General features: G+C 36.5%; 2 protein-coding genes across 4 annotated transcripts in view; one reads left to right on the forward strand and one right to left on the reverse strand.

Annotated features, from left to right (window-relative positions):
* The first annotated feature begins 1,875 nt into the window (after positions 1 to 1,875).
* LOC579733 lies at positions 1,876 to 14,728 on the forward strand. 3 transcript variants are annotated; one of them, XM_779831.5, is made up of 10 exons: positions 1,876 to 1,923; positions 4,575 to 4,641; positions 5,313 to 5,401; positions 6,077 to 6,160; positions 6,736 to 6,841; positions 7,645 to 7,809; positions 10,953 to 11,136; positions 11,747 to 11,861; positions 12,866 to 12,945; positions 14,025 to 14,728. In XM_779831.5, exons 2-10 carry the CDS (start codon positions 4,588 to 4,590, stop codon positions 14,087 to 14,089), a joined length of 942 nt encoding a protein of 313 aa, XP_784924.4. In that variant the 5' UTR covers positions 1,876 to 1,923; positions 4,575 to 4,587; the 3' UTR covers positions 14,090 to 14,728. The 3 variants fall into 3 exon arrangements, with proteins under 3 accessions (XP_784924.4, XP_011673834.2, XP_011673832.2); XM_011675532.2 differs by lacking the exon at positions 1,876 to 1,923 and adding an exon at positions 1,940 to 2,175; XM_011675530.2 differs by lacking the exon at positions 1,876 to 1,923 and adding an exon at positions 4,107 to 4,336.
* An 8-nt stretch (positions 14,729 to 14,736) lies between these two features.
* Positions 14,737 to 19,038, reverse strand: part of LOC579661 (ubiquitin carboxyl-terminal hydrolase 8) — a 30,474-nt gene continuing 26,172 nt past the window's right edge. The window contains exons 17-19 of the mRNA XM_031000235.1: positions 18,557 to 18,714; positions 17,730 to 17,818; positions 14,737 to 17,113 (exon numbers count right to left, since the gene is read on the reverse strand). Of these exons, the coding sequence (XP_030856095.1) occupies positions 17,060 to 17,113; positions 17,730 to 17,818; positions 18,557 to 18,714 (301 nt within the window). The 3' untranslated portion in view covers positions 14,737 to 17,059. The remainder of the gene's footprint in view (positions 17,114 to 17,729; positions 17,819 to 18,556; positions 18,715 to 19,038) is intronic.

The raw sequence follows: 19,038 nt of genomic DNA on the forward strand, positions 1-19,038 counted from the left end.
GGGGGGTGTAGAGGCCACCGATTACCAACAAAACGAGCCACCAATTACCGACAAATATAAAAATGTCAATGTCCAAATGTCTACAAATTTAACCCTATAAACCCGGGGCCAGGAACTAAGTTATTTTTCAGTTTTCCCCCTCCCGCGCGAAGCGCGGAAGCTTTGACACTTCATTAAATTATTAGAGAAAGATATTTAGATACATTATTTGTGACACTGGCAGGTCAATAATTGGCGGGGAGTCCAGGGAGCAGAGCCCCCAGAAGCTCAGGGGTTTAGGTATTTAATTACGGTTAGATGAGCATCCAGGGGCCCTCTTTAAGGCCATTGATGTGGTCCAGAGGACAGAGCCCCCGGAAGCTCAGAGGTTTTAATATTTAACTACGGTCAGATGAGCATCCAGGGGCCGCCTTAGGGGCCTTGGTGGTGTCCAGGGGGCAGAGCCCCCGGCAGCTCTGGGGTTTTAGGCATGGGTCAGATGAGCATATTTTGATTCCTCATTTGTGACATTGGCAGGTTACTTATTTTTTCTCTCTCTCTCTCTTTCTTTCTTTTTCTGTGGAGCATACCTTTTCTAAAAGTGAAGGGGGCTTGAGTCCCCGAGCCCAGCCGTTTTGCAGACCATGACATAAAGGCTTCTAAATAAGCATATTTTTCGCCCGACTGTAAATTGGGGAATTTCTAATTTTCCAACAAACGTACAAAAAGGTATGACTTACAAAAAAAATGAGAAAAAATACCAGAAAATCATGTCATTTCAGCAACATTTTTAAATAACTGGTATTGAATAAGAAATACCCCCCCCCCCCCATCAGTACACCAGCGTTCAGGGGCTCATGTCTTCTCACCCCTTTAACAAAAAACAGACACGCTTTCCCATTCTCTTACAATATGTCCATGATATGCACCTCTATCGCTATTATAAAACCTTTTATTTGAATGGAATTTTATATGTGATTCAATTCAGGTTTTTATTATTGTTATGTTCTTTTGTGTTAAAAATACAACCATCTTTATTCCTCTACTGCCTTTTTTTGTTTTTTGGAGGGGGGGTCTTTTTTTGGGGGGGGGGGCAAAAATGCGTTTTTTTTTTTCAAATCATGAATTAAAAAAAAAAGTTGATTAAAGAATATCATAAAGCTTACTACAAACAAAATACTTCAGAATGATATTTTTATTTTTTCGGTCATCAACAGTCAAAAATCTATTTTTTCATCCCCCCCCCCCCCCCCCCCCTCTAAACCACATATTATAATATGTAGAAAACTAAGCATCTCTTTGCTCTTTGCATTTGCTTGCGTTTTCTTTTGCATTTTCCGTTTTCTTGAGTCTGTACTCTTGCTTAATTGCTCCAATTGGCGGGGTTATATGCCGACAGCCGGCGGAATTTAATTGCGTTGATTGTTGAAAATATCTTTTGCGTTTTCAAAGACAAAAAAAATAATCGGAAAGAGGTATAAAAAAAAAAACGTAACCCCAGCCCCCAACCCCCCCCCCCCTTCCACAACCAACATAAAGCAAGTATTGATCTCACTGTTTAATTATTATCCCCTATTGGTTCATTCCTGTTCTTTTTTCAATTTTCAAATAGTCAGCAGGATTACCCTATAATGATAGCTAAGGAATAGAGGATCCTAGCTAAAAGGGAAACAAAATAATGCCTAATAACAGAAGGGGTGGAGTCTGTTAGAGACAAGTGCCCCTTTATAGATAAAGGGACACTAACAATGCCCAGAGCCATACACAATCAATCCTAATCAATGGCACTGACGATGCCTCAAAGAGATTCGATCATACACAGTATGTCCCCCGTATCAATGCCTGAGCTACAGCGCCATCTACGAAGAGCAAAACGCAACGCGCTGAAATTGAAAGTGGAGCTTGAAACTAAGTTGTAGGAGAACTAGAAGAACGCAAACACGGGTATGTTTTTGTTCAAAGGAGAGAATAAGTAACATTTTCGTTTCATTAGAGGTGTAACAACTGTGTTAGGGACACGCCACTATGTGTTTGGGACACAACTAGCTGTGTGTTTTTCCTCTTAATTAATGAATACAATTAACAAAGCTTGCTCTCGTGATAAATAAAGGTTAGGCCAAGCCAAGCCAAGTGAGACGCCAGAGCTCCGGGCATAATTTCGCCTCGGCATGCTTGGTCCCATCTGCAAGTTTGTGTGTGAGTTTTTGCTTGTTTGGTTGGTTACAATTAATGATGTTGGGGTTGTTTTGTTAACGGTTTGTGGTATGGGAGCTAGTTCAGAAGTCTATCCAAAATTTGAGTATTTTTCCTAAAGAATGAAAGATGAAGACTTCTAGACTAATAGCCTATTTAATAATCATCTAAAGTCTATAGACTCTAGATCTAGTCTATTACACCAATTTTTTTCCTTCAAATCTGGGCAAACCATACATCAAATTAAAGCTCTTGATGAGAGAAATCCAATGGTGAAGAGATAATTTGAATCAGAGGTTCTTTTACTGAGTTATGGCTTGTCAAAGGTGTCAATTCCCCCTATGTCTTCTGCCGCACCTTCTGGAAATAACTGGGATCTTACTCTCTAATCTTTCATCAGGGTTTCCAAATAAAAAAATACACTTTTTTATCAAATCTAAGGAGCTTTTCCTATGAGGAATACAGTGGCAAAAAAGATATGTTATAGAAATTTCCTAGACCTAGTAGAAGCTTTATCACTTCAATTTTGGCTAACGAGAGGGAAAAGTTAGGTGTCCTTGAATTAAGAGCACATGCAAACCTGCATAGGCACCACTGAGAGAGCCCCCCACATTTACTTGTTTACACCTGTTGAGACAAAATGAGACAAAGTTTCAGCATGAAAGTAAGGTGCTTCTATGAAGAAAACATCTCAAAGAATGGAATAAAAACTGGATTTTGAATGGTGCCTAAGAACTTACCTTAAAAAACTGGGTCCAAAGCAACAAAATCAGTGACTCTTTTTCGAAGATTGGTGAATAAAACATTAAAAAAAGTAAAGGCCAACTGCTGATGAGGTTTTGATTGGTCTTCTTGCATGTAGTACTATATACAGCTGCCCTGTGCAAAATTTTGTTTGGTAATACGTCATAATGACGAGGTTAGAGTGAAAAACTTTTTTCAAGATGGCGACGTCCATGGGATGCTCTGTGTGAATTGACGCTCTGGAAAAATATCATCAAATGCAGGTTTCGCGATCATTTCAGGAAGTGAATTGTCGATTTCTCAAATGTTAATATAATAGAGTAGGCCTAGAGACACAAATTTAGTGAAAATCTTGTGAAATGTAGCCACAGTGCCATGATGAAAAATGCAATTTTCAAACGTCGGCAGATAGGAAATGTCTTAAACGCGAACCCATTGATATAGCTATAATCTAGAAACTAGATCTAGATCTGTATGCACTTTCTCACGGGATTCACAGCAAACTGAAGCACAATACAATTACATACCATCGGTATCCAACGTGTGGGTGCGCGCGTGTGTTAAGTTAGCGACTGTAATCTAGGTTTACGGTCACTAACTGAACACGTGCGCCCGCACCCCACCATTAGTACTCGGCACTACATCCTGACTTATGGATCCTGCTGAGTATCGTCGTAGAACTAGAACTAGTCTAGTACGGTATTGTGTTGCAGTTTGCAGTGAATCCTGTGAAAAAGTGCATAGAATCTAGATCTATTATAAGCCTTCGTTTATAGGAAAAATACATCATCAATGATGTCCTTGGCTTTCCTTTTTGCTATTCTTTGGCTTCTAATCTAAGTTTTATCAGTATCACTATCAGATCACCATGATGTTGTTTGACTCCATCCAGGGCTTTCCACACATAGGAGCATTACTATCCTGGCTGTGTATTAAAAGCTGTGCTTTTGATTCTCAACATTTCAAACACCACTCTATAAAACTCAAATGATTTCACTCAAAATCGGTACTTTAGTGATAATTGATGACACCTAAATAGCAGTAAAATACATTTTTTTTAAATCTAGTGTCAAATTTGCGGATCAGCCCAATCGGTCCTATCGTGTGCAGTCTATGCAATATTGTGTTTTGTGTATAATACCTGCCTCACAGCAAGTATGCAGTGCTAGAGGTCAATACGCATTAGCATCGACTCTCTATGCTTTGCTGGAGTGGGGCTTTCCAGGCCATGATTATATCTTTTGTTTGTCTTCATCACAGTCAAGTCACTCCAGGGGCCTGTTTCTACAAGCAAGAGATCTGGGTGATGAATTATGATCATGCCAGCGTGTGTTTGCGAATTCAAATGACGCTTTTAGAGGAGCAAGATAACTAGCTACATGCAGACTACAGTGGTATTGAAATCAACAGTCTCCAATGGGTAGATCCATTGAGCGGATTTAATGTGAATTAAATTTCTGCTACCGGTATTTGGATTTATCTTATCTACCCATCTTGTTGATACGGTAGAAAGTGCTCTGAAGTGGCTATCAACTTGCATACATGTACCATCATTCAATGCTTTTGTTATAGCCAAAAAAAAGATGCCTTCTTAAAGTATAAGCTTGTGTCTATAGATTGTAATCACATTTCTTCCCTAAACTTTTTCATACTAACAGAAAAAACAAAGCCATGGCCAAGTCACTGAGGAGAGAACAAAAAATGCATTATGGAGAGGATGGTGAGGTATGTAGGTTACTTCTTTGTGTAAGAGACAACGTTTTTCATATTTATCTTTCATTCAAAGAGTTGAAAAACTGCAACATTCCAACACATTTAATACCTGAGGTGGTGATAAGAGCGATACAGAACCCCTCAACATTTGAATTATTTGTAGACCAATTGGCTATAATTGGACATAAATGAACAATAATCAACAAAATAAAAATGTATGGTTCCTATGGTAGTTGGTAGATTCTATTCAAAATCTAAAATGCAAACACTTACTGTATTGGTATGGGCTTTGATACAGTTAAATTGCTCCCTGTTATATTTGATTTAAGAAAATACTTCTAGGGGCTTGGGTTTTTATTTGGTTTTAGGTTAGATTTAGGGTTAGATAAAGTGTTGGATCCAGCAGTGGAATTGGGAATTTAATAAGTGTCAGAAAATCAGAAATTGATCATAAAGCAATTTTTGCCTGATTATATGTGATGCTCACAGATCTCAAGGGCATTAATCATACAGAATGTTGATATTCAAATTGAATTATTATATATCACCACCTTATGGATTTCAATGTAGATTAACAATGAACAGAAAACACTTGACATGATTACTGTATGAACAAGATTTCATCTTCCGAAGCCAAACAACTTCCAGTAATTTCATCTTTTTTTACAATCAAACTGTAACAGGAGGCTGAAGTTTTTAAATCTCTGGCTGGACTGAACAGATCGATTCTCAAAGGTCTTGTAAGACTGAGAGGGGAGCCACCAATATCAAGGTAAAATTCTTATTTCTTTTCATTCCCTCTCATCCTGCTCTCAATCGTCCAGTAAATTGATCGGACATCTTTCTTGTTATTTCACACCCCCCAAAAGAATGATATTCATTTGTTCCTTTCTATAAGGAGAGCATGTGTGAAATGATGGTAAAAATGCAATTTCTACAATTTTTTCCCATCTTTTTTTCTACATTGGAAGTGAGTGGATGGATATTCCACTTATTACTGACAGATTCTATATCTGTGGCAAGGCATTATTCATTGAACAAGTTATTACATGTTAGAAATCAGAAGAGATAAGGAAGATAATTGGCTTTAAAAATACACATTCCATAGTGTGGTTTTTAGAGATCATGCAATTAATGGCTTGAAATTCTTGAATGCATGTTCTGTAATCTCCATAATATTGTATTACACATGTTAATTTGTTAGGAATTTCTTTGCATCTATTTATGTTCCAAATCACAATCATGAAATAATTGTTCATAGTATATATTGTATGAGGGAGAATACCAGTAGTGTTTTATGCTTACATTTTTATATATTTGTTGTTGGTTCCCGACCATATAATTGTATATACTGCTTGAGGAATATGCTAGCAGGCTGTACACTATAAATAGATAACTAGATAAGATGTTTTATTTTCAAATATTTTATGATCTCTTCTTTGTAAAGAACCAGAGAACTATCTTTGATGCTTGAAGAAGTGATGTGGCATGCTCAGGAAAGCAGGATCATACTCAAAGAGATGCAAGCAAGGTGAGGAAAGCTTTTGATGCTAGCTCTGTTTCATTCATGATCACTTTTTTTGAAAAGTTTTGGGGGGATTGTTCTCAGCCCTGTATATTTTTTTCTGCAGGCAAAGTGGCTCATAGAATTTTGTGGCTCTGTTCCCTATTCCCTATATCTGACTCTAAAGGACAAGTAGACCTACATCTAAACGATGTGAACTGCAATGGAATGTAAAACCAAACCAAAGATTGGAAAGAGTTGGTGACATGATCACTGGTGGATTTAGAAAAACACAAATGGCATTCCCTGAAGCACACAACTCCAAAAATGTGCCTCCCCTCTCCTTTTTGAGAAGATGATTTATTTATTTTTTTCATTTTGAAAGTTGTAATTTGATTATAATATTATTGATATTATTCAATTTCTTAGATCATTTTTCTGGCTTGTCAGAGAGCTTCGGAGTATCAAAAGGGACCAACAAATTAATGAAATATTGAGCCCCCTCTTTTACACACTCCTGGAGCCACCTCCGGACATCACATGGTTACCCAGTTTCTAAGACCACTCATGGAGTCCTAACCCCATTTTGTTGTCCTCCCTAGAGCACGCATGGCACCGGAGAGTTTTCAAGACCAAGGCACGCAGACCCCCAGAAGATGGAAGAAAGACGTGGAACTGAATAGGAAACAGCTGGGAAAGATGCAACAGGTAGGATTTCACTCTTCCTCTCCGCTATGCTCTTTATAGATGACCCCCCCCCCCCCCTCAACAACAACAAAAAAATCATCCACATTTGAACTTTGGTGCTTACACAGGAATGTCTATAGAAAGTAGAAATTACTTTTACTGCTTAAAGGATCTGGTAACTTTGTCTCAGATTCTGAAACAAAATCCTGGATTTAGCTCATGCTGCAATGATAATTATAAACCTTTAGGTCAGTCAGGAACTCCATGACTTTACAAGCCGATCGCCTGTCTGATTATCAATATATTTATGATTTGAAATCAAAATCAAACTTTGCATTTTCCTAACGGTTTTTATAACTCTACAGTCTATTGGGGGAAATGAGTACGGTAAAACCAGTCACTTTTTTGAGGCACCTCGTGATAATTTTGTAGCGCAATTTCTCTAGGGCTTCAATATTACACCATATATCACAGACACTGATAATACTTAGGGCCATGCATCTCAGATTTAACATTGTTAAACGATGCCTTTAAGACACATAGATAGTTTATGATTTAACAGAAATACTTAGAACAAAAGGACATTACTTTTAGTACAAAGTCATACCTTTGACTTCCATATTCTGCAAAATCCTATGCTTGTGTGTATGAACATGTGATATTTATTCTGTTTTGTTTTTTTTTCTTTTCTAAGACACTGTCACATGCCATAGCAGCAAAACACATGGGGCCTTACATTAGATGCTGAAGGATGAGAAGCCATAATCAGGAGTTTTAAATATTCTAATTCCTCACCATATTCCTTGTTTGTGCACTTGTTCTAGTTTGCAGATGAGGTGTGTTCAGCAGTCGATGAGGGATCAAAGCAAGGCTTGCCTGTGATTGGAGAGTCTCGTCATGAACATAAAACATGGTGTGAACAGTCCTACAGACATGTTGTTCCTACCATTCAGCACTGGGCGGAGATCATCATGAAAGATAAACACACGGTTAGCTAACTTTCATTGATTTGATCCTGCAAATGCATTCTCCAAAAACCAGGGCTAAACATTGGCATTTTTATTGCAAAATCAGGCAAGAATAGTTCAGTCAGAACTGCTTTAGTGATCACCTGTCTATAAAGACCGTATTTCCCTTGAATATGGTTTCTCATGGAACCCTGTTCTAAAGAAACCTGTCTATAAAGACCGTATTTTCCTTGAATATGGTTTCTCATGGAACCCTGTTCTAAAGAAACCTGTCTATAAAGACCGTATTTTCCTTGAATATGGTTTCTCATGGAACCCTGTTCTAAAGAAACCTGTCTATAAAGACCGTATTTCCCTTGAATATGGTTTCTCATGGAACCCTGTTCTAAAGAAACCTGTCTATAAAGACCGTATTTCCCTTGAATATGGTTTCTCATGGAACCCTGTTCTAAAGAAACCTGTCTATAAAGACCGTATTTCCCTTGAATATGGTTTCTCATGGAACCCTGTTCTAAAGAAACCTGTCTATAAAGACCGTATTTCCCTTGAATATGGTTTCTCATGGAACCCTGTTCTAAAGAAACCTGCCTATAAAGACCACTGTTCATGTTTCCCTTGAGTGGTCTTTATATTAAGCTGTACCTCGAAAGACTGGTGGTGTACTACAGCTCATTTTTTAATTGCAATGACGAACCTTCGTCATTGCCTTGTTTTCGTTCACATTCTGCCCCATTCTGCATTAATATTCTCCTCCTTGTTTTCGTTTTCTTCCTTATCGTCAGGAAATCGCATTCGTTTTGCACGTAGTGCTTGTTATTCCTAGTTAGGTACTTTCCTCATGTCTTTTTCCTTTCAAATTTTATAGGCATAGTCTCTAACATCTCATCAAGGTCACTACATTCTTCGATTCTCAAAATCACTCATGCATAACCGTCCAGGCGCCATTTTGTCCGTTTCTGGTCCATTTTAAGGCCTTTCTTTCTTCCTTCCTATCTCCACTATCCTAGATCCTACAAACTTCTAACAAACTCCTCTAGATAGTCTAAGAGATGTTCTTTCATCTGCGACGTATAAACTGACCTTCAAAATGCCATCTTCGTACTCTAAATTTAAATCTGAAACCGATTCCGTCAAAAATCTCTCAAATTCTTGAAAAGTTGACCCCTAAATAATCTAAAACTGCCATAACTTTCTCATATAAATTCCGTTTTGTATTTAAATCTCACAGTATCTTTATCTCATAATTGCGCATAGCCATGCAAAATTTCACGCTCCAATGGTTTTGCAAAACATAAATAGCGCCCTCTAAAGTTCTGGGAACTGGCTTTCTTTCTGTGGCCGTATCTCCATTATGGCTTGGCAAACCCGTACCCTTTTTTGGATTTAGATACTTGAAGATATGCCCTTTCCAGCCATATACAAAATTATATACCCTATCACTAACCAAATTTGAGAAAATTGCCCTCCAAATTCGCCATTTTCAAGAAAATTCCGAAATAACTTCAACTTGCTCTAAAATGGCGATCGTTATACCTACATCAATGAAACTTGGCAGACATATGTATCCATATACGTGACAACTGTTTACAAAGTTTGGTAAAATTCGAATATGTCAGCGCAAAGTTATCGCCAAAAATGATGAATTTACTATGGATTACGTAATAGCGCGTTCAATGCGCGCAATACATTGCGCGCAGTTAACAATGGTGTCAAACTGACCGCAATGAAGTGCCCTTTCGGATGATACCAAGTATAATATATGTTCACACAGAAAATTGTGAGTAAATCGCATTTGAACAAAGGTCACTACACGAATTCCGCCGAGTTTCCGCCCGAACCTAGCACGTTTCGGCTATGACGTCATTTTTTCAGACTGCTTTTCGCCCCTTAAACGTCCTTTTTTTTCCTTGAAAATTTGCAGTGACATGCCGAGTTCCAATACGCAGGGCACCTCTTGGCCGGATTTTTGAAATTGGTCAAGGGGGCCATTTAAGACGCCATTTTGTCCTATAAATCTATTTTACATCACGTGTTTCGATAGGATTATCATAGAAAAAAAGAGAGTGGTTTACAATAACAACCATGAAATTCTCTTTCTAATGATACCAAATACGGCCCATAAAGAGACGTAAAGAGAGAGAGAAAAAACAATTTAACTCCGGTCATAATACAGATCCTGCACGTTTTCCGCCCATTCATTACACGCATTGTCTATGGGGCATATCGGGTTCACGCTTTTGGCCCCCAGAACGAACTTGATTGCAATGTCAAACATGCACCAAATCCCATTGGTTTGTGCACGCAGTGCTTGCGAGCCCTTTCTAGGTTCTTTCCCCTATCCCAATTTCTTTCAAACTTCGTAGGCATAGTACCATCCCATCAAGGTCACTGTTGATGCCTTTCTTTCGCCCTACCTATCTCCAATATCACAGTAGCTACAGACTTCGTGCAAATTGCTCTGGATAGTCCGAGAGAAGCTCTCTCGTTTGACACGTAGAAACATGGCGTCATTGCACGCACATCGTTGTGATACGATTGCATTTCTAGTTGTAAATTTGATATTGGCCTTCACTACTGGTCTGACGGGATAAACATAGACCAATCAGGGTATTGTCAAACTCAATGAAGAATATTCAGGAGAACAATTTGTCATTTTCTTTAAAGTCTTTCAGTGCTCTCAATGCTGTAGATGTCGAGATTATGAACGTGTGTAGAGTATTCAAGTCTAAAGTTACCTGTCCTGTATTATGAAATCTGATCAGAAGAATGATATGTGGTGCACAGAGACCTCAAAACTTTTAATACTTCTTTTCTTTAACTTAGAAGCACAGTAATGAAATACAAAATGTTATCAAGTTGCCCATAAAATAAAAATCTCTTTTTATTTGCATTGTATAAGATTTCTAATATCAATCGAGTTTCATCAATATCTTTTAATGAATTTCCATGCTCAATAGAATCGTTTGTTACATTGCAAGACATTTCCAAAGTACTTCCATCTATGGAGGAGTTGAAGCGTACTATCATGAGAACAAAATATAAATAATCAAGCAGAACTTTAATCTGCCATTTAACCCATTCCATACCGGAACCGGGTAGTTCCTGTACTAAGCCTATGGGAATGTGAGAATCACATAGTCAACAGGTTAATTCTCATCACATAGGATGCTCGGAGTGAGAGGCAGAAGAAGAAGGATCTTTTTGAAGCCGAGAAGATGGTGTCACATTTTCAGCGGCTGTTTGATGTTCCCACGAGAGACGGGACCTACACACGGATGACGGAGGTCTATCACAGGCTAGAGGAACTCCAGAACATTCTTCATACCCTCAAGAGTCTGCTAGGACTACGTAGGTTGACCTCATAGTCATTTTGGATGTGTTTTGAATGTTAGCCATATTCAATGATCATTTCTTATTACTAAGTGAAGCATAGTGAGTAATTTCACTGATATTGAAGAATCTTTTGCGACACAATGAAAATCAGTATTGTTATGTGTTGTATGGATTACAGAGTTTTGATTTAAGTATTATTTGTTTGTATGTTAAGTTATTTTTGAGGTTCATCACCTATAAATAGTTTCTATATCGCTTGTTTTAATATTGTTACCTCACCCCCCCCCCCCAAGAAAAATTATATTAAATTAATTAAATAAATAAATACATTTTTGATATGTAACAGGGTAGGAAAGACGATATATTGATTCTTTGAATTTTCTTCTCAGTGATAAAACATTGCTAATAAGAAATAAGGCTATTTATGCAACAACTCTTAATTCAAACGCATCATGAGTTTTTAACAAATAAATACTGTGTGTCTAGGACTTGCATGAGATATTTTGAGTGTGTAAAATTGGAACTATTCCCGCAAGGGATATCTTGGAGAAGCTACATTGAAAAATGTTTCTCCAAGGTTTAAATGCGTGATTTATCTTATATTCGTCCCTCATTTTTCCTGCAGCCGATAGCATACCTGCCAACAGAGTGGTAGTGGCCCTGGGTCATCTCTGTGACCTTCATTCTGATACCTCCACTAAACTCTTAAGCCACTTACTGCAGACAGACAACCTTGAAAGGTAAGCAGTCTAGAGCACAGATGTTTTTTGTTTTTTGTTTTTTTGTTTTTTTTTTGGGGGGGGGGGGAGTTTTGTGACACATGCTCCACCATTATTACCTTCTACGTGTACATTTACCAAATTCCTTACTTCAACCTTAGACCAAACACTATACATAACCCTCATCCTAACTCTGTGGGCAAAAAGAATTTCCATTTTGGTTTAATAAAATTTGGAGTGGACCATTAGGCTATTATTATTATTATTATTATACCTATACTTAAATCTAGTTGCAAAACTAACCATAAAACTATCTGAGGAAATATTAAACAAATATATGAAGTATATGCCAGGTGACCTTTGTATCTTCTGATAATTTTTAACAGTTAGGTTCGTCTGTTTAGATGAAGAAGAAGGGGAAAAGAGAAAGAGAGTGGAGAGAGACAGAATGAGTCAGAAAGATATAGAGAAAGGGCAAAGAGACAGATTGAATGACTTGAAAATAGAGATTGCAAAATTAAAGTTTCCTCAAATACTATATGTTTCGGTCCAGTGTTTGTAATTACATGTATTTGATGAAACAATATTGTAATGTGTGGTCCAATTTTACAATTTTAGTATCAAGTAAAATCCAGACACAGAATTTAAGGGACATGAAGATGGGTATCATAAGGCAATAGATCATTTACAAAACTGATGGATTTGGCTTTAGCAGACACTGTATACAGTGCGACCCAGAAAAACGAAACTGAAAATTAGCGATGTTTTATCATAACTTAATCACAATTATAATTAATAAATGACACATATTTGTAAAGCTTAGATCCTCCTCTTTCATTTGATGCAACTCATATGATGCATATTTCACGCATGATAAAGCATCAATAATTCTTGGTTTCATTTTTTTCTGGGTCGCACTGTATAATTACGTAATCTTTTCTTCTCCCTCTATTGCTTTTTCTGCCTGAATGAAGAGTTTTCTTGCAACCATTGATTTTTTTTTAATTTGTTGTTCTTTCGTGTAGACTAATCCTGTGCCTTGATCAATATCACAAATTCTTTCCCGCCTTTGAAGGCATTGCCAAAGATCTAATGGAAATATTAGGTGAGTGTAATTATATGAATATACGTGTAATTTTAAAACTCTCCATTATATGTAGTGTATAGGCAGTTTATGGAGCATCTTCATACATAGTTCATAGCACAAGTATACCCAGTTTTGCCATTAAATCAATGATGCTTTCTAACAGGAAAACAAACATTAGCACAATCTATTTGGGGGGGGGGGGGTCAAATTTGGCATATGACAGATGGTGAGTAATGTGCGTGTACTTAATTATTCCTAGTACAGGTCAAACCTGCTTTAGTGACCTCTTGTCTACAAGGACCTTATTTTTTGTTTCCCTTGAAAAAGGTTTCTCATTGAAACATGTACTAAAGGAACCTTTACATAAAGAACACCTGCCCATAAGGACCACATTTCTTGTCTCCCTTGGGTGGTCTTTTATTTGTAGACAGGTTTCACTATATCAGTCTTTTATCACCTCCTCTTCTGTCAGAAGTTTTAGATATCTCAAAGTATTACTACACGTATTTACCTATTATAAGATATTTCCACATCTGCTCCGACTGTTTAAAGATACTTTAAAACATTTAAATTATGAAGCATATTTTCAAATTACCCTACCTCTCTCCTAATATGAAAAATAAATAGACTCTGCAGTTAATCCACTGCCTACTGGGACTGGGTTGTCCATGTGTTAAGACTATGGGACTGAGTAAATTCAGTAGTCAACAGGTTACTTATATCTGTAATTGAAAACAAGTCGGAACAAATCTTGGAACCTGCAGGATTTTAAGCTGCATCTACTGCTTGCCGGGCAGCAACTCTACCACTAAGCCATCACTAGTCCATGGCACAGTCACGATAAACTAGAAACAAATACCCAAGCTCTCCCGATTCATTCGGACCTATTAATATTCATTAGTCCAGTAAATGCAGGTTCAAATCCAACTGGTTCCAAGATTTTTTCTGACTCGTTTTCAATTACAGATCAATCATTCGGTCTTTATTTACTGGGTGTAAGCCACAAATATGTTTAAACAATTTAGATTTCTCCCGGAAAGCATTACATTTATAAAAGGTTAATTATATTTCTTTCTGTTTTGTTTCATTCTATTCAGGTGTGGATTCATTAGGGAAAGTGGTATCTGCAGTCAGAGCACTGAAACTCTTACATCCTTATTGATTGAACTTTGGTTATACCCTTCAAATATCTCTTTGGATTTGTGATTATATGGTAATCAAATAGTATAGTTAGTAATCTATGCACAAGGATAGTATAAGGTGATGTTCCCTGGGTTTTTTTTTTGGTACAGAAGGGGATCGAGTTTCCGACAGTCGGTCAAACACTATTGGAAGAAGCACTGCTTTTCATGTTAAACGATCATAATGTTTGTTCAATTAGAGAGGGAAATTCATTTAGTGGCAAACATCACACTATGCATACCTGCCAACATTTGAAAGTGAGAAATTTGTTTGTTTGCTTGTTGTTGTTTTTTGCTGGGGGGGGGGGGGTGAATTTGTGACTAAACTTGTAATTATTGACCAAGGCAGGTCTTGTATGTCATTTAAGGTGATAAGTCAAACATGTAAAAAGGATCACAGTTATTGTGTTATAATCCCAAGTAATTTTACATTTCCATAGAATTGTTGTAATCTACATTCTTTGGATTCCGGGTGCAAAAAATATATGCTGTACATTTTAACTCTTTAACTGAAATGGATATCTTTTAGCATTTACATGTGCATGTATTTAACAAATGTCCCTTTTTTAAGTAAAAAGTATAGACTATGGAAGTTTGTAAATAAAACAAATCACATGCAATACCATTATTAGTATGATTTGTTTTATTCTAACTTTGAATATACACATTATTTTTTATCTTTATAATCCTTTATAAACTGGTGCACAGAGAAATTTATACAATGCGAAGGCGTTGTGAATATATATAACAGTACATTTAGTAAGCATACATGAGGAAAATGGTACTTTCATAGTTCTTTCTACACACTTACAAATTTACATACACATGACTAAATTCACATGACAATGGAGCTGTAAATGAAATTTACAGACATGTCTCTGCTCTTTAATTTTTTTTGTAGGTTCATCTCCTTCAGTGTTAGATGAATTAAATTGAAAACATTTTAAACACGGCTACAGTATGGAGCGAAAAAAATAATCATGAAACAAAGATAGAATTTTACAAATCATCTTTTTTTTTTAAAGCACTTTATGACAATAATCGGCGTTATGTTTGAATCCTGAATGTAGAAAGAAGAGACGGTGTTATCATTCTAAAATGTACGCCCTTTATTCCTCAATCTCTGTAGCAGAGAATTTTGTCTTAATTTAAGGAGAACTTATATAGTTACGATCACTCGTATTGTGATTTCTCTTACAGCACAGTAAAATGCATGGCTAGCCTGCTAACCGACAAATCAATGTGAAAATATATCAAAAATAATAGGAGACGTAGAATACATTTGATTGTTGATAAAAGGAGATTAAAATCTTTAAACAATTATTCATCTACAGTACAATACAGCTATGCAATTTATAATTAACTAAAATCTGGAATTCATTCCACTCGTCATGACCAAATGCAGTAGAAACAGAGACATAAATATAACTAATCAGCATCATTTCCTTGATCATGTTCGACAACTACAGACAAATTCAGGAACACCACATGTTCAATTTGTTTGTCTGTATTTGATTGAAAAGCGTCTGTTTTCTGTATGAGTAATCTAATAAAAACATATGGTTAACATCATCAGGAGATAACCAAATTAACTCTCCCTTCATTTCTTATCATGAAATAAATAAAGTTTGAAGCATATTATACATGGCTTCTTTTTTTCATGGAAGGCGAGAGAGAACATGTCAAGAAAACTAACAAAGTATAAAACCACAGTATACATTTGTTCGAAATATAACAAAATTTTCTGTTGACATACACACTTCACAATTACAATTATCATCATAAGGAAAGAATACAATGCAGGTTCAAATAAATTCATTATCTAACATTAAATTCAGTATTAAAATTCTCAGTCCACGAGCTAATTTCAGATATCCAACCACATATATAGGGCAAGGACAAGAATAATATTAGATGAGAATGACAATGCGACTAGCATGTCATTCCTGATTGCACAATCAAATATTCCTACAACACCTCATCATAAATAAAGATCATCGTAAGAAATGAATTCTTTCATCAATTCTGGACTACCGTACTCTTTCAAATGTTCATGGCTTACAAGACCACAGTTACACTTATAATAAAATATGATTCATAAACTTCACAGCTGTTGTTTATAAGAAATGGACAAAACACCTGGTATATATCAAATATGTTTTGTTTTTACACACCTGGTAATTGATACATACATATATGCATTTTAAATAAGAAACATTTGGAGTCCAAAATATACATACAATATGTGTTCTCATTTGGATATCAAGAATATTGCAGTTTTGTTTTTCAAATATTATTTGCCATAGTAAAGATCATCTCTAATAATCTATGTCTAATTTTTGAGTCACTACAAAACTTTCTGATATTCTCAGGAAAGGAATAGAGCTATTTCATGGATTAAAAACTCTGAAGTATCATTCATAACAACTGAACCTATGGACCTGGCAAAATCTAAGTATTCATTTATATTATATTAAGAATACCTGAAATCTCATACATGTTCTTAGACAAACCATTCCCACAAGCAGCAAAGTAATCTTGATTAGGAACGTGACTGTTTGGCTCATTAGAAAAACTGGCCTCTACTAGCTGGGGAATGGAATACGAAAAGGGGTGCGGGGAGAGGGAAAGGGAGAGAGAGTGAGAGAAAGCGAACTCTTTAGGGAAAACCTATGATAAAGAGAGGGAAAAAAAAGAAATACAGAAAAGGGAAGAGACGAATCAAAGAAAAGAAGAAAGGGATAGAGAGGGGTAAACACAAGCGAGAGAGGGAGAGCAACTTTGTATGTATATCTATCTATTAATAGTAAGCCATTTATTCCTGGATAGATGATTAGTTTTACTCCCCACAAGCACTCGCCATTCCTCAACAAGCTAGCAGCATGTCATGCAGCCGCTCGCTACAGACAGCTCCAAAATGATGAATGCTATGAATCCCTAGCTGGACCCACTCATGGAGGTGTGAGGGGTAACGAGGAGTAGAAGAGAATGTAAGCCGCTGAACTCTGTTACAAAATAATACAAGGTATAATCATTAATTCTTTGAGAATGCCAAGGAAAGGACATTGTAAACACTAGTGTTCAAGATGGTTGTTATGCATGCCACATTATGATACATAAGTATAAGTCAAGATTTCAGGGGTAAAAGAATTTGATAATATTCTTATTCATTTGGACATATTTTTTTTTTTTTTAAATAAAAAAGAAGAGAGAAATTGACCCAATAACCGATGACCCTTGCAATCTTTCATTTCTAAAAGGTTATTCACTCAATCTAGTTCAAAAGTACCAAATAATCACTAAGTGCAATACATAGAAGTATCATTTTTCTTTATGCAAATAACTTTCTTAATTTTTTTTTTTAACTGCAATATAAAACCTAACTGATTTAACAAAGGTGCTAAAAAACTATTTAAAACAAAGATAGGCACACATCTTATCAACTCTCTTACAAGACACAATGGCAGATGGCTTAGAAATAATGATCGTTAGACTTTCCTTGCCTTAACAAAATTACAGGAATATTCCAAACTAAGCGACCCAACCAACTGCCTTCATATGGAATAGAGCTACACACCTGAGCCATAGGGAGAGGAGAAAGAAAAATAGGAGAGAACCCACCTTTATACTGCTCTTTGAGGCATCGTAGACTTCATGATCATCGTATTTATACCATCTCTTATTGACAGCATTCCTACAACATGCAGTGTCTAGAATAAACAATGGAACAATGTAAAACATATAAGTGATTAAGAGTATGGTCCCCTTTTGGCTTGGGTAATAAAAGAGACACGGAAAAAAGAGCCAGCGCTCTGGAGCATCATAACCACTAGGGTAAATGGTAAGTGCAATGATACTAGCACAGTTCTTCAACTAAATATAGGACAATTAACCACTACTATGACCTGGGTCAGTACCCCAACCCCCCTCTCCCCTCCCCTCCCCCCCCCCCCCCCCCCCCCCCCCCAAAGAAAAAAAGAAGATATACATTAAAATAATATATTTCAAAAAAAACTTTGACAATTGCTCTATTGGGAAATTTTTTTTTTTTAAATGGATATGACAGTCAACTCTTGTCCAAGACGTAAAAGACTCAGGATCATATACATTCCGTATCCTATAATAACAAGTATTCAACATAGAGAATACATTTGAAAGGAGACAAATTATGTTTCATCAAAAATATTTAAACGTTTAGATTGGCCATTCAACCAAGCAACACATAGCAAGTATTTACACATGTGCCTTCATTTCTACCACGTTTATAAACAGTACCATTATAAGAAAAGTTTTTATTTTCTTTTTAAAACCCCCAATTTGGTTTCAGAGTTTCATCCAAGAGCTATTACAGGAATACATTCAAGATTGTGGCATAGTCATACCATCAGCTCAAAGCAAACAAACTTCCTTAATAATTAGGCAACCTCAAATTCTGTTATCATACTTACAATGTCCACCATCGAGGGTTCCAGAGTGATTAGAGACACCATAGAGTTGATAGATATTCCTCTGTGCTGGACCTATCACGTATCGATCCATCGTGAGGTCATTGGGAAAATCAACATTGGTCTGTAGCTTCTGACGCCACATGCCTTCATAGTAGAATCTGACGACAAATGACAGACAAATTGATTGTATAAAATCATGTTGAAAGCAAGAGAAAATATTGGGAGCAAATTCTCGCAGAATCACATAAAATTTCTATTGAACGTCCAAAACTACAATTAAATGATCTCACAAATAAGTTGAAGGAACATGATATACATTGTAAATTAGCCTAGTATTGAGCACCAACAAAATTCAGCTAAAGGGATCATTCAACAATGTTAAATCTGAGATGCACGGCCCTACATGTTATCAGTGTCTGTGATATGGTGTTATATGGAAGCTCTGACAAAATTGCGCTTCAAAATGAACAAGAAGTGCCTCA

This window comes from Strongylocentrotus purpuratus, unplaced genomic scaffold (assembly GCF_000002235.5).
Source record: "Strongylocentrotus purpuratus isolate Spur 01 unplaced genomic scaffold, Spur_5.0 spur5_scaffold_6, whole genome shotgun sequence".
NCBI lineage: Eukaryota > Metazoa > Echinodermata > Echinoidea > Camarodonta > Strongylocentrotidae > Strongylocentrotus > Strongylocentrotus purpuratus.